The 13,089-nt window shown below is 35.4% G+C and overlaps 1 protein-coding gene across 1 annotated transcript; it reads right to left on the reverse strand.

The window, feature by feature from the left end:
• Nucleotides 1-3,333: 3,333 nt before the first annotated feature.
• On the reverse strand, nucleotides 3,334-13,012 carry LOC136247461 (probable outer membrane protein pmp20). The gene is made up of 2 exons (XM_066039176.1): nucleotides 7,697-13,012; nucleotides 3,334-3,637 (listed from the first exon to the last, which is right to left on the reverse strand). The coding sequence occupies exons 1-2, from the start codon at nucleotides 12,985-12,987 to the stop codon at nucleotides 3,559-3,561; spliced, it is 5,370 nt and encodes a 1,789-aa protein (XP_065895248.1). The 5' UTR covers nucleotides 12,988-13,012; the 3' UTR covers nucleotides 3,334-3,558.
• Between the last annotated feature and the right edge of the window lie 77 nt (nucleotides 13,013-13,089).

A 13,089-nucleotide genomic window follows, 5' to 3' on the forward strand; every position in this document is an offset into this window, starting at 1 on the left:
CTGCTATACAGTACAGTAGCAGCGAATCAAATGCATTTAATTGAATCCATTTGGCTTATCACAGTAACTTTTTAGGATTAAAGTATTATATTCACCACTCAATGTTGAAATGTTGTCACAAGTCACCCAAATGTACAGTAAGCCCACCCTTAAAAATGTGTAAAACAAAAAAATGTCAGTCCAGTAGTCCATTCCAGTATTCCAGTCCAGTAGTCCAGTCCAGTGATTAGACACTACCCTTAAAGTACTAAGCTGAAATTATTTAGTTTATGCTGTCACTATTAATTTTGTACTAGAACCAATGTAGCTAGTATGGGTGCACATCAAAGTTCAAATGTCCTGATCATCTAGGTGACATGCTCATTGTTAAATTGACCATCATCCAAATTATGTAGGTGCCTTCATTTTGGAGTAACTGTACACCACTACCTTACTGTCACTGAGCTATAAAATAGTTCAGAGCCAAAGTAATAGTTAAATTAGGCTTACTATACACACACACACACACACACACACACATATATATATATATATGGCTAGGGTAATAAAATGAGTTTTCTTAGAATTGGAACTGTTGGTCAGTTGCTGCTGTTATGAATATCAGATCTGTTAAAGTTGAGGTCTATGTGGGGAATTCCATTGAGTTACCTTATACATGAAGCACTGCATATCAAATGTTACAAAACCGAACTCATAATTTTGTATGTGTGTAATAGCTACATGTGGACACACCATTACACCTGATCATATACCAGATTATGTCAGTTATGCGCTAAATGAAATTTCTGTAATCTGTGAGTAGGTCTATTGAAAGATAAGCTGAAATTATTTAGTGGTTAGGAAGTGATTAACATCACAGTGTGACAATAAATATTATTATTACAGTAGTACAAGTTCTTTTAGATAGCTATTGTATATACAGTGTATATCAGGGATCATCAGTCCTATAAATTGCAAGAGCAAGTAATACAACTGATGCAGCAGTATGTACTATGCCTATTGCAGACTGACAGTTCACGGAAGACCAACAGTTTATCATGGATGACCAATCACCTATGCCCTTATGAGTGCAACTACTAGATTTATTTTACCATATTGCAATTTTCTAATTGGTTTATTAAAAATATACCATGGTCAGTTAAGGGTTTACCCTGAGGTTTGGTGGCTTAATAGCAGATTCCCATGTTGTACTCTTCTCTCTTGACATTCACCTGTGATATACTGTACAGCACTATAATATCATGGAAAGCACAAATTTGCCATAAAAATGTCAAATTTTCTGTACTGTAAGTGCCATTCCAGATTAAATGTTAGGTGGTCTTACAGCCATTTTTACAATGAAATTTTGTCGATCATAATGACCATGACGGATTTCTCTAAGCCAAGGCCATAACCAAACTTTTATCTAAGTAGGTAGGATTTTTTAGATGAAAAGTGGACCTTTTGGGTGGTGTTATGCAGGTTTTCAAGAGGAGGTTCTTTAGAACCCCTTTGCACCTTCCCTAACTACGGGCCTGTTAATAGCTCTGTGGTGAGTCACACAAATGATATGAGCTGTGAGGTCTTGTCTGTCTTGATGGAGCCCTTACCAACCAGGTTGCACAATTCCATGAAATTGAAAACAAAACTATATACTCAACTGATTTTGAGCATTTGCAAGTTCGTACATACGTCTTCTTAGATATGAAACTCAGCTACCACACCAGGCCACCTGCCAGCTTATTATAATGCCCTAATCTTCAACTTTGCAAAACTATGGGAAATTAGTTGATATGCAGTTAACTACTTGTCTAACCAGTTGAAAATCTTGTCAACATAGCTAGTATTATAACACTACAATTATTTCCTGTAAATTTTGCCATGCTTTCATATTCATATTGTTTTGTTTGTATAAGTGAGTTACTTGATAGTGTTGTATAAGATTAACACATCCCTAGCTACTCCTTTTCTCAATCTTATCATCCATAGTTTAACACCTACCTAGCTATGTAGTTTTGCACCATTTTCTGCATCCCACAATACTTTCAGATACACTTTAAATTACCTCTGGAATACATGGTCTATTATGTGTTTTATACTGTCACTAAATCTGTAGTGGCATAGCTACACTGGAATCACTGTAGGCTTCAATTCAAGCTCGACCAAAATGCATGTGTTGTACTTATTGAGGGATCTTTTGCAGATCTAAATTCATAATCAGACATTAACTAAGTGAGGATTTAACTTCTTAACATTTGGGTGTCTTCATTGTTGAATGCTGACGTTTCTCTCCTGACGCCAATTGCTTTTAAATTAAGCTATATAGCTATGAATTTATTAAGAGTCAAAGTAATGGTAAATTAAGTACACTATATATATGGCTATATAGGATAATTATGAGATAAGTGAGTTTCCAGGAATTGGAACTGATAGCTATAGTGGTGCATATGAATATCAGATTTGCTACAGCTGCCAACATATGGAATGACCTTCCAGCTGATATAATTTTGCAAGGAGAACTTTCTGACTGGTGCACTGTACTAAAAGATATTCAGCGTTTTGTGTGTAGCTAACATTTTTATTTGTATAAGTATGTATTGTGATATTTTGCTCCAGAAACAAAAATGTTAATAATTGCTGTCCATATGGGGAATTTCAATGAGTACAATGGATTGCTAATGTCTATATCATTTGGTTGTATTATGTAACCACATTTTGTGAACACGCAGGGATCAAAAACCACTGCTGACCTCTTACTTCAAGAGTTGGTATATTACAACTGTACCAAGTATTTCCAGGTGTCTAAAGGTTGCTATACTGTAACCCTGTAGCCAACAACAGCTAAATTTGCCTAAAGAGGTGTGTTGACTGCTGCAAATAGCCTGTTTTAAATACTTTTTACAAAAGGGTTGGTGTTTTAGTTGAAATGCTTCAAATTGTATACCTATAAATTAATTTTGATGAATTATAAAAGCTAAAACGATTACAACTTCTGGGGTGGCTAAGCCCCCTAGACCCCTGCTGCCAGTGATTCTATACTCTGGTCATCCTCCCCCCCATATCAATGTTACTACTTATTTTGCCACTGTTCTAGCCCACATGTAAGTAATGAAGCTAATTATGGAGCTTGTCAATGAAATGGACTTACACAGTACAGTAATTGATAGTACTGTAACATGTGACACTGTCATTGGCTAATTGTGATGATTTCAACACTAGCGGCACAAACATGGACAATAATCTTTAAATTTCATACACCTAAATTTGTTTTATATCTAACTATCATGTGCAATTATCATCATGTCTCGTTACGTGAATCACCATGTTATGATATCTGTTTTTACATAATTATATAATTGTTGCATTATTCTAGTGATGATAGTCATAAGTACATAACTAGTGAACAACTGTATTACAAATTGATATATAGATTAATGGTTGAAAGCAGCAAAAATACATTGATTATTTAAATAGCTACAAAATGATTGTATACAGTAATACAAAATAAAGGCAATATTTGGGGTATAATAATAAGAAATTGCATGTGTGTAACTAAATTAATGAATAAAATTGGTGTAATCAGTTTTCTATCTCCATAATGGGTTCACGATAGTGGGTCATAGCATCATGAATCACAATTGCAGAATCCTTCCTCTTTCTAGATGGATAAAATAAGTGATTATCATACAATTCGGTTGTACTGTACAGTATAGGGATCATTAAAGTTTGGTTCCTATCCAACGTTAACAGCATCATCCTCACTTTTCCTTTGCATCAACTTGGCAGTGTTGGTTATATATAATCAAACCCACACATGCTTTCAGAACAACACCAAGTACTTCGACATGTTTCTATGAAATTTTATTTAACTGAATTTTCTACTAACTGACTACATACAGTACATGGTCTGATGCCTTCAATGAAGCGTAAGACAACTTTGGTTTAGGCTATGAACTATATTTCATCACTATTCATCATATGTAGGCGTGAGACATACCTACCACCAACCGCAGTAGCTACAGTGTATGCATTATGTACTTACAGTGGAACCTCAGTTATGAGAAGCCCTAGAAACAGCTAACTGACAGTATCTCTAACTCTGAATATGTGCGCAATATCACCTTAAAGTAATGTATTTAACACTTCTGAGATTTGACTGCTGTATTAGAACACTCACTACTCCTCTAATAGAGTAATCATTTTGGAGTTTGATTTGCTGAAAGTTCAGTTAACAGAAGTTTGGATAGCTGAAGTTCCACTGTACGTTTGTGTCCAATTTCTTTCTTTACTACCGAAGAGCTGTAAGGTAGTGTTGATTTGTAAATAAAAACACATCATGACTTTAGTGTGACATTTGTATGTAATTTCTGTAGCGGGTGGTTCAGTTGTAGAAGTTCTTCTCGTGCTGCTCTTCATTTTTAACACTGCAAACTGGACAGAACATATCTGATAATGTAGCGGAATAGCCATTTACTTTTCAATAATGATACTCTTGGTACATATTCAGTTACAAATTAATTTTAAATATATTTACCTGACTCTAACACTTTACATATCATGATTATGCTGGTTCACTAGTAATATTTTAATTTGCAAACAGTAATAAATGCATTTGAGTAAATGATCATCAAAATAAAAAGCAATGAAACTAGATCAAGTACATTTGCGACTATACAAGTAAACATACTTCAGTCACGGCTGTACTGTTGAGAAGCTGCATATGACTGAAGTAGGAATGGAATGTGCACTAGTATAGCTACTGGTGTAGATGACCTCCTTTGTTTCACTGCTTTTTATTCCTAAATCCTTTACTAGAATGTACATGTTTACAAGTGTTACCATAATGAAGCTTAAGACCTTAAATCAAGTTGATGTTGGTAGGGCTGCAGTTAAACAGTAATCTATCAGTTGGGCGCATCAGTGTCGCCTATTGCAATTACATCACGTGCACACATGTGTGCGCTTATTGGAATTATACATGTGATAAGTAGCATCACGTGTCATAGCAGTGACATGGAGTAAAGACAGCTCCTACCTATCCACCTTAAATTATGGATTTTAGAAATTCAATGATTGATTGTCTATTGTTGTGACTATATGCATTTTTCAATTCCCTGACTTATTAGTGTGCAACCAAATAAATTGTGCTAGTAACTAAGTAAGGCAAGTTTAAAAACTATTTGTTCATTTGCTCCTAAGGATATATAGTATATTATTTATTGTATATTGCATTAAAATACAATTTTGGTTTAATCCAGGGAGCTTTATAACTAACAACAAGGGTCATCTGTACACCACTGCTAGCTGCTATGCTACTTCCTTAGTAAGCAAAAAGTGATAATAACAAAACTGTCCATAACTTTTGCACCAGGCCTCACATAGGGGTCAGGGAATATGCCTGACTAATTCTGAACCTAATAAAATGGGGGAAAATTATTTTACCACTTTGACACGATGATGTCAGTGCACAATTGGCATAATATGCAATATACAATTTCTGTAAGTTGAGATCAAGAAACTTTAGTAGATTGAGCTCTCACAGTGGCAGATCTAGGATTTTTAAAAGGGGAGTTCTGAAAGTTGCCATAGCTGAAAAATAAGGCAGCCGAGGATATTTATCCAGAACTTTTTGAGATTTTAGAAGCTCTGAAATTGGATTAGGTTACTTTTAGTTAACAATTACCAATCAATCCAATGCTTTAAACTGTATTAAAATTAAAGTGGACAAAAGTTGGTACTGTAGCTTTGATTGCTCTATTAGAGTAGTTGCTTGACTGGCTCTATTAGAGTATCTCAATCGTTTTTAATGTGAAAAGTAAAGTGTTGCTGAGGGTTTAATAGCTATAAATAGTGATAGTTAAGTGAATTGCATGTATGTTTCTGAAGTACAGTGGTATATAGTTGTGTGCTATGACCAATTGTCAATATGACAGTAATGGGCTGTAGTTAGACTGCCACGGAGTTAAATTTAAAAGGGGGTTTCTGTTGAAAGCACAGAAACCTACTTAGATCCACCACTGACTCACCTATTCTAACAAGTACATAAAAAGTGGAATTTTCAACTAAAGTAGGGACCATAGCACATCAATAAGAAGTACTGAAACACGCTGGAGTAGTGCACGATACTAAATCACAGTAAAACAATAAAAAATGTTATATCCCTATTGTGCTCTTCTTATGGTATCTTGAGCACAGTAGGGGTATATGACACTTCCTATTGTTTTACTGGCCGTGCACTACTCCAGCTAGTTTCAATACATTTTATCAATGTACTATGGTCTCTACTCTTAAAATTCCAATTTTTGTGTACTTGTTTGTTAACTTTTTTTTGTTTATGACTGGTGAACGCATACTGCATCAAAAGAAATAAATGGTGCCACACACCCCAGCTACCAATTATTGTCTGGAAGATGAAGTATCTATTATGCTTCGTTGTCAGCTATATACAGCCCATTACATAACATTACAAATTAAGAACTGTTTGAAAGCACCTCTCCAATCAAAGCAGCCACCATGAAAAATATGGATGATTTCCATTACAAAGCGAAGCCATCATGTGCTTCCTCCAAATCGACACCTTTTGTTGTCAGCCAAGATGAATGGGACACAACGGAGGACACCGGTAAGTCCATGAAGAATGCATTGTACATACTGCGGTATGCCAAAAGGCACCTCTCAGACCAAAGTGACACCGAACAGTGAAAAATCAAGCCCATATGCCTTAGCAGTTATCGAGTTACACTCATCTGAAGGCATCAGTCAGGCAGTAAATCAGTCAGTCAGTAAAAATTAAAATTCTGTTTATTATTTTTAAAAATTCCATGGCAACTTACTGAAAGCATTTTGGGTCGATCTGAATGCTTGTTTGGACTTAGTTGTAGCTGTCTAACCAATACTGCCTCATCATATAGTCAGGGAAAATTGAGGCTGGTTTCTTGGTCATTTTTTGTGGGCCACGCCTAAACCTTTGTGGTCCCTACTATACAGTTCTATCATGCTGTATGATAGAACAGTCAGAGTAAAAACTAATTTCTTTAATCTATTTCAGCAGTTGCTAAGCATCGTGCTTACTAATCCTCCTTGTTTAACCAAACAGCAATTTTAATGCTTCAACATCTAGCTAAACATTGTGATTATCATACAGTAATACCACCAAAATCACAATTATGTGCACCCTCTAAATGCAGTTGTATGTGAATATCTAAATATCCAAATCCATTGGTAAAAGAACCTTTTATGGGAAAATCAACTTAAAAAATTCTATATTTGCCATATAGAATGATTTACATGACCACAGTTTTGTTTCAGATTGAAGGAGAACACTACAGTATTGCCTTGCTCATGCTATAAGAGAAATGTAGCACTCAGAGTCAAAGTGTAATCCCAAGACAAATATAGCACTTAGCTTTGCCTCGATTTATATTTATCTGTTGCCTACTCTTTAGTGTGTTACATATGTATACAACACTCAGAATGATGCTTTAATTCACATACAAGCATGTACACATATATATACACATGCACGCATGTACACAGTACACACACGTGTAAGCATGCACGTACGCATGCACGCACGCACACATGCACGCACACATACACACACACACACACACACCCATACATGCACGCATGGATATATGTATGCATGTATGCAGATTTATGGATGTAATGTGCATAATGTACGTATGTTTGTATGCAAACATAGTGGGATACTTACATGTCAACTATAATGGCTGTATTCTTCCTCATATTATCATCTATAGCAGGGCCAGTAACACTAATGGGGGGTACTTCATCAATGTTAATTGTAGTAACAAATTTAGATTTGAAGTACAGGAAAATTTTCTTGAAGTTTTCTTTATATACAGTCAGTTCCATTACAACAAATGCTACTAATGGTAATATCACTAAAAGAATTATGATTACTGATAACACTGCTGTACTAAAATTATCGAAAAGTGATATTACTGATGCAAATATCATTATTTGTAATATCATTCCATCAAAAATATTAAGAGTTCTGTGTTTGTATGGCTGGATGATCAGCTGTGTTAAAGCTAGGAGTAAAGTAGTGATGAGTAATAAGGCCTGTGTAGTGTTATTGTTAGTAGAATTGATGGTGATTATTGAAATTATTGTGAGTCGACATATCATGTAATAAGCTGCAAATGAACGATACTTGTCTTTGTAACATCCTTGAAACTGATCAAACAATGGTTTGAATCTAGTAAAGTTAATCTTGTGGTTAAGGAAAGGCTCAAGTAGAAGCAGAAGTGGTAGACCAATCACAATCACTAGTGTACATATTATTGCTATGATAGCATATGGTAGATGGCGACCATGAAAGTATTCAATGCTAGGTGACAAGTAAGCATAAATTTTCTCCACATTTTGAAATGTCAGGGATCTCAATAGCAGTAATGAAGTTGTTGCCACAGAAGTATATGACAGTAGTAGAAGAAAGCAAATGACACGGATAATTCCACGACTAACAAATGCAGAAAACCTGTGTGACATTCTTGCTGATAGACATATCATTCCTAAAATGATGGTGACAGCTAGAGGATGTACATAATGAATGAACTGTTGATCAATTCCACTCATGTTCTTTACCAAACAAAGTTGTCCTAGAAATTGTGGAGTCACCTTAGCTGCACTAGACATAATGCTAACAACAGTAAACAGTCCTTGTGATACATACAAATTCTGATCCAGTAAAATATCCAACATACTGTAATAGTATGTAATAACATAGAAATAACCAATCTCAACATGATAGTATGTCCCCACAAACACTACTACAACCAAGACTATCCAATAGATAATTGACAAAATAATCAGTATTATTGTATTTCCAGTGGTACACTTGTTAACACTTACACATTTTGCAGAATCAAATGAGAGAGTATAACCTTCTTCACAACTACCACAAGCAGTTCCTGATCTGTGTGAGCTACACTGATTAAATCTCACTGGTGACAGTTGGTAAAATCCGTTAGTTGTTTCACAACAAGTAAAATTGCAGTAATTGCTAGGACAAACTGCCACTGTTCTTTTACCATCAACAATACCAAACCAGTAACCTCTTTTGATAGTTGATGTGCTACCAGAACAAGACACAATGTCACTGTCATCATAGCATACACACTTTTCAGTAGTATTATCATAGTGGAAACCAGGATGACATGGTGATAGTTCTGCTATTAGCTCAACCGAAATTTCCAACTCACTGTCACTATATGACGTGATGGTCATTGAGAAATTAGTTTTGTGAGAAATCTTCTTACCTATTACACTGGTACCTTCAAACAAATTACAACCTATTTGCACAAATCTTGTACCATCAAGTTTGTGATATTGACTTTCACTGCTTACCACAAAGTTCACACCTCCAGCAGGTTGATCATAAAAACTTAGTACACAAGCATTGGTTTTAATTGTTTGACCAAGCATTATATTATTCACAAAGTAAGTGTCACAGCCACTTACTGTTTCCATAGTAGAAATACAGGTTGCTGGATTATATAAGGCTAAATGAATAGGTGGATAATTGTGTGTGACATTTAGTCCCACTATACTACTTCTCAAACAAGCTTCATCACATGACGGTTGTATGTGCATGTAAACATTATCGCCTACAAAGGCAATATTGTCACAAAAATCAACACTTGTAGATAAAATTTTGGTTTGTTTAGTTTGTTTCAGTTCACCATAAATTGCACCACCAAAGAGAGAAGCACTGTTGTGATGAAACATAATTTCACTTTGAAATGTTAGTGTATCATTATCACCAAGATATATGGCTCCACCATTGCTACTAGCTGAATTGTCATTAAACCTTACAAGTGAAACCATTACAAGATTCATAGTTGACTGTTGGATAGTAATGGCCCCACCATCTTTGGCTTTGTTATTTGTAAATTCTACTTTGGTATTTCCTTGAAATAACACAAGAGAGGACCTATTACAAGACATAGCCCCACCCACAGTTGCAGCTTTATTGCTAGTAAATGTCACTTTTGAGTATCCATCAGATATGATGCTGCCAGTCTCAAAACAATAAATTGCTCCTCCATTTTCAGTAGCATTGTTACCTTTATATGTCACTGTTGTGTTACCATCAAATGATAGGACAGAATAATCTTTAGATGACACTGCTCCACCAAATTTAGCTTCATTGTCACTAAATGTTACTTTAGAGTTCCCATCAAATGTGATGCTACAGTTCTGTACAGAATAAACAGCTCCTCCATTTGTATTGGCATCATTTTCTATATAAAAAACGTTTGTGTTTCCAATAAATGAAATATTAGAATATTTTGCTGAGCCAATAGCTCCTCCATTTTGAGCTTCATTGTCAATAAATTTCACTGTAGAGTTCCCATCAAATGAAATGCTGGAGTTCTTATGAGAGTGAACACTTCCTCCAATTTTACTAGCTTTATTGCCTTTATATGTCACGGTCGTGTTTCCATCAAACGACATTTGTGAATAGCTTGAAGAGTACACTGTTCCTCCAAATTTAGCTCTGTTAGCATTAAAAGTCACTTTTGAGTTTGCATCAAATGTGATGTTGCAGTGATTATCAGAAATGATAGCTCCTCCATATTCTCTAGCCATGTTACTTTGATATGTCACCGTCGTATACCCATTGAATGCTAAATGTGAATATATTCTAGAGTACACTGCTGCTCCATGCATTGCTCTATTGTTTCTAAATATCACTTCTGAATGTCCATCAAGCGTTATACTACAGTTCTCTTTAGAATTAATAGCTGCTCCATTTTCAAAAGCTTCGTTAGCTTCATAAGTTACTACCGTGTTTCCATCAAATGATAATTCTGAGTAACTGAAGGAGTACACTGCTCCTCCTAACTTAGCTCCATTGTCACTAAATGCTACTTGTGAGTTTCCATCAAATACAACACTAGAATATATACGGGAATACAAACCCCCTCCTCTACCACTGGCTTTATTACCTTTAAATGTCACTGCTGTGTTCCCATCAAATGATACCTTACAATAACTTTCTGATGATATTGCTCCTCCTCCAAATCCTGCTTTATTGTTATCAAATATTACTTCTGAGTTTCCGTGAAATGTGACATGGGAGTTTGTATAAAGATAAACAGCTCCTCCTTGATTACTGGCTACATTACCTTCATAAGTCACTGTTGTGTTTCCATCAAATGATATAGTAGAATATGATATAGAGTAAACTGCTGCACCATTTGTAGCACTGTTGTAAACAAATGTCACAGCTGAGTTGCCTTGAAATGCAATATTATTATAGTCTTGTGATAAAATGGCTGATCCACTTTGGGTAACTTCATTACCTTTGAATGTCACCGTAGAATTTCCATCAAATAAAACAATAGAATACCATCTGGAATAAATGGCTCCTCCAAGTAATACTGTATTGTTATTAAATGCCACCATTGTGCTTCCGTTGAATGTGATGCTGCAGTTCTCATCAGAATATATGGCTCCTCCATAGTCAGTAGCTTGATTATTTTCATATGTCACTGTAGCATTTCCATCAAATGATATTTGTGAAAACCTTCTTGAGCAAACTGCTCCACCATAGTCAGCAGCTAAATTGTCACTCATTGTTACTGTAGCATTTCCATTAAATAATATGTTAGAATAAAATTCAGAGTAAACTACTCCTCCAAACCTAGCTATATTTCCACTAAATATCACTTTTGAGTTACCATAAAATGAGATGTTAGAGTACCAATAGGATAATAAAGCTCCCCCTCTACCTTCAGTAGCATCATTACCTATATATTTCACTGTTGTGTTTCCATTAAACAATAGGATAGAATACCATTGGGATGACACAGCTCCTCCTTCCATAGCTATATTGTCATTAAACGTTATCGCTGAGTTGCCATCAAATAAAACATCACAATATTGACAGTATAAAGCTCCCCCTTTTGTATCAGCCTTATTGCTTTGAAACGTTACTGTGGTGTTTCCATTGAAAAATACAACAGACTTGTTTACAGAGAACAGGGCACCACCAAATGATTTTGCTAAATTGTTTACATACTTTATAACTGAAGTTTCTCCAAAATATATTCTTGAGTCATTAACGTACATGGCTCCACCATTAGTGTTTGCTGAATTATTGCAAAAGGTGATGTTAGAGTTGTTCTTGAATATGACTGTTGAGCTGCTGCTAAAAATTCCTCCACCAGCAATCGCCATATTTTGTTTGAATAACACATTGCCACTGATGTGAAGTTTATGATTTGAAAGGTAAATGGGTACCGCTTCGTTGCTAATAAACACTGAATTTTGTATATATGAATTAAATCTTACTTCTGAGCTGCCAATATAGACAATGCTTTTAGCAACTCCATTGTTAGAGAAACTACATTTGTCAATCACCAACCTTGCTTGAGTATGAGCTGTATCTGCAGGTATATACTCCACTGCTGCTCCATGACCTCTATATTGATTATTATGTGTAAACACAGAATTGTTGATGTGTATATTTCCTGATGCTTCTGAGAGTAATAGAGCTTGTCCTGCTGAGGAGCTAAAAGAACAACTTTGAATGGTGAGGTTGGATGATTTGTAAAAACTGATCCCAGGATATGATGATCCATCGATAGAGCCACAATTCTCCCAGTTAATACCCTTAATTGTCACATTGTTGCAGGAGAAAAAGCTGATAGCTCCTATACTGTTGCAATTCACAATGGGAGTTCCCTGTCCGATAACTGAAATATTCTCCAACTTTTCTAAACTGATATTTGTGTTCAGTACAACACCTGGTTCAATTATTTTGATTATGGAATTGTTTATAAGAGTATGGACTGCACTAGCCACTGAGTGAAAAGAACGACCACCAATCACACAACATGGTTTAATTACCTGATCAACCACTGTCCCTGAACCAGAAGCAACATCTTGAGGGAATGTTTCATTAGAAATTTCCTCTGCTTTTGTGAAGACCGCAAAAAGTATAAAAATAATAACAATCCTTTCTATAAGCATAACAGCAATGAGTGCCACAAGAACAGTAAATTTTAAGACAACTAATGTTTGAATTGATATGGAAGCTTTATATTATTATGAGAAACCATATGCATATCATAA

Source organism: Dysidea avara, chromosome 2 (genome assembly GCF_963678975.1).
Source record: "Dysidea avara chromosome 2, odDysAvar1.4, whole genome shotgun sequence".
NCBI classification, from domain to species: Eukaryota; Metazoa; Porifera; class Demospongiae; order Dictyoceratida; family Dysideidae; genus Dysidea; species Dysidea avara.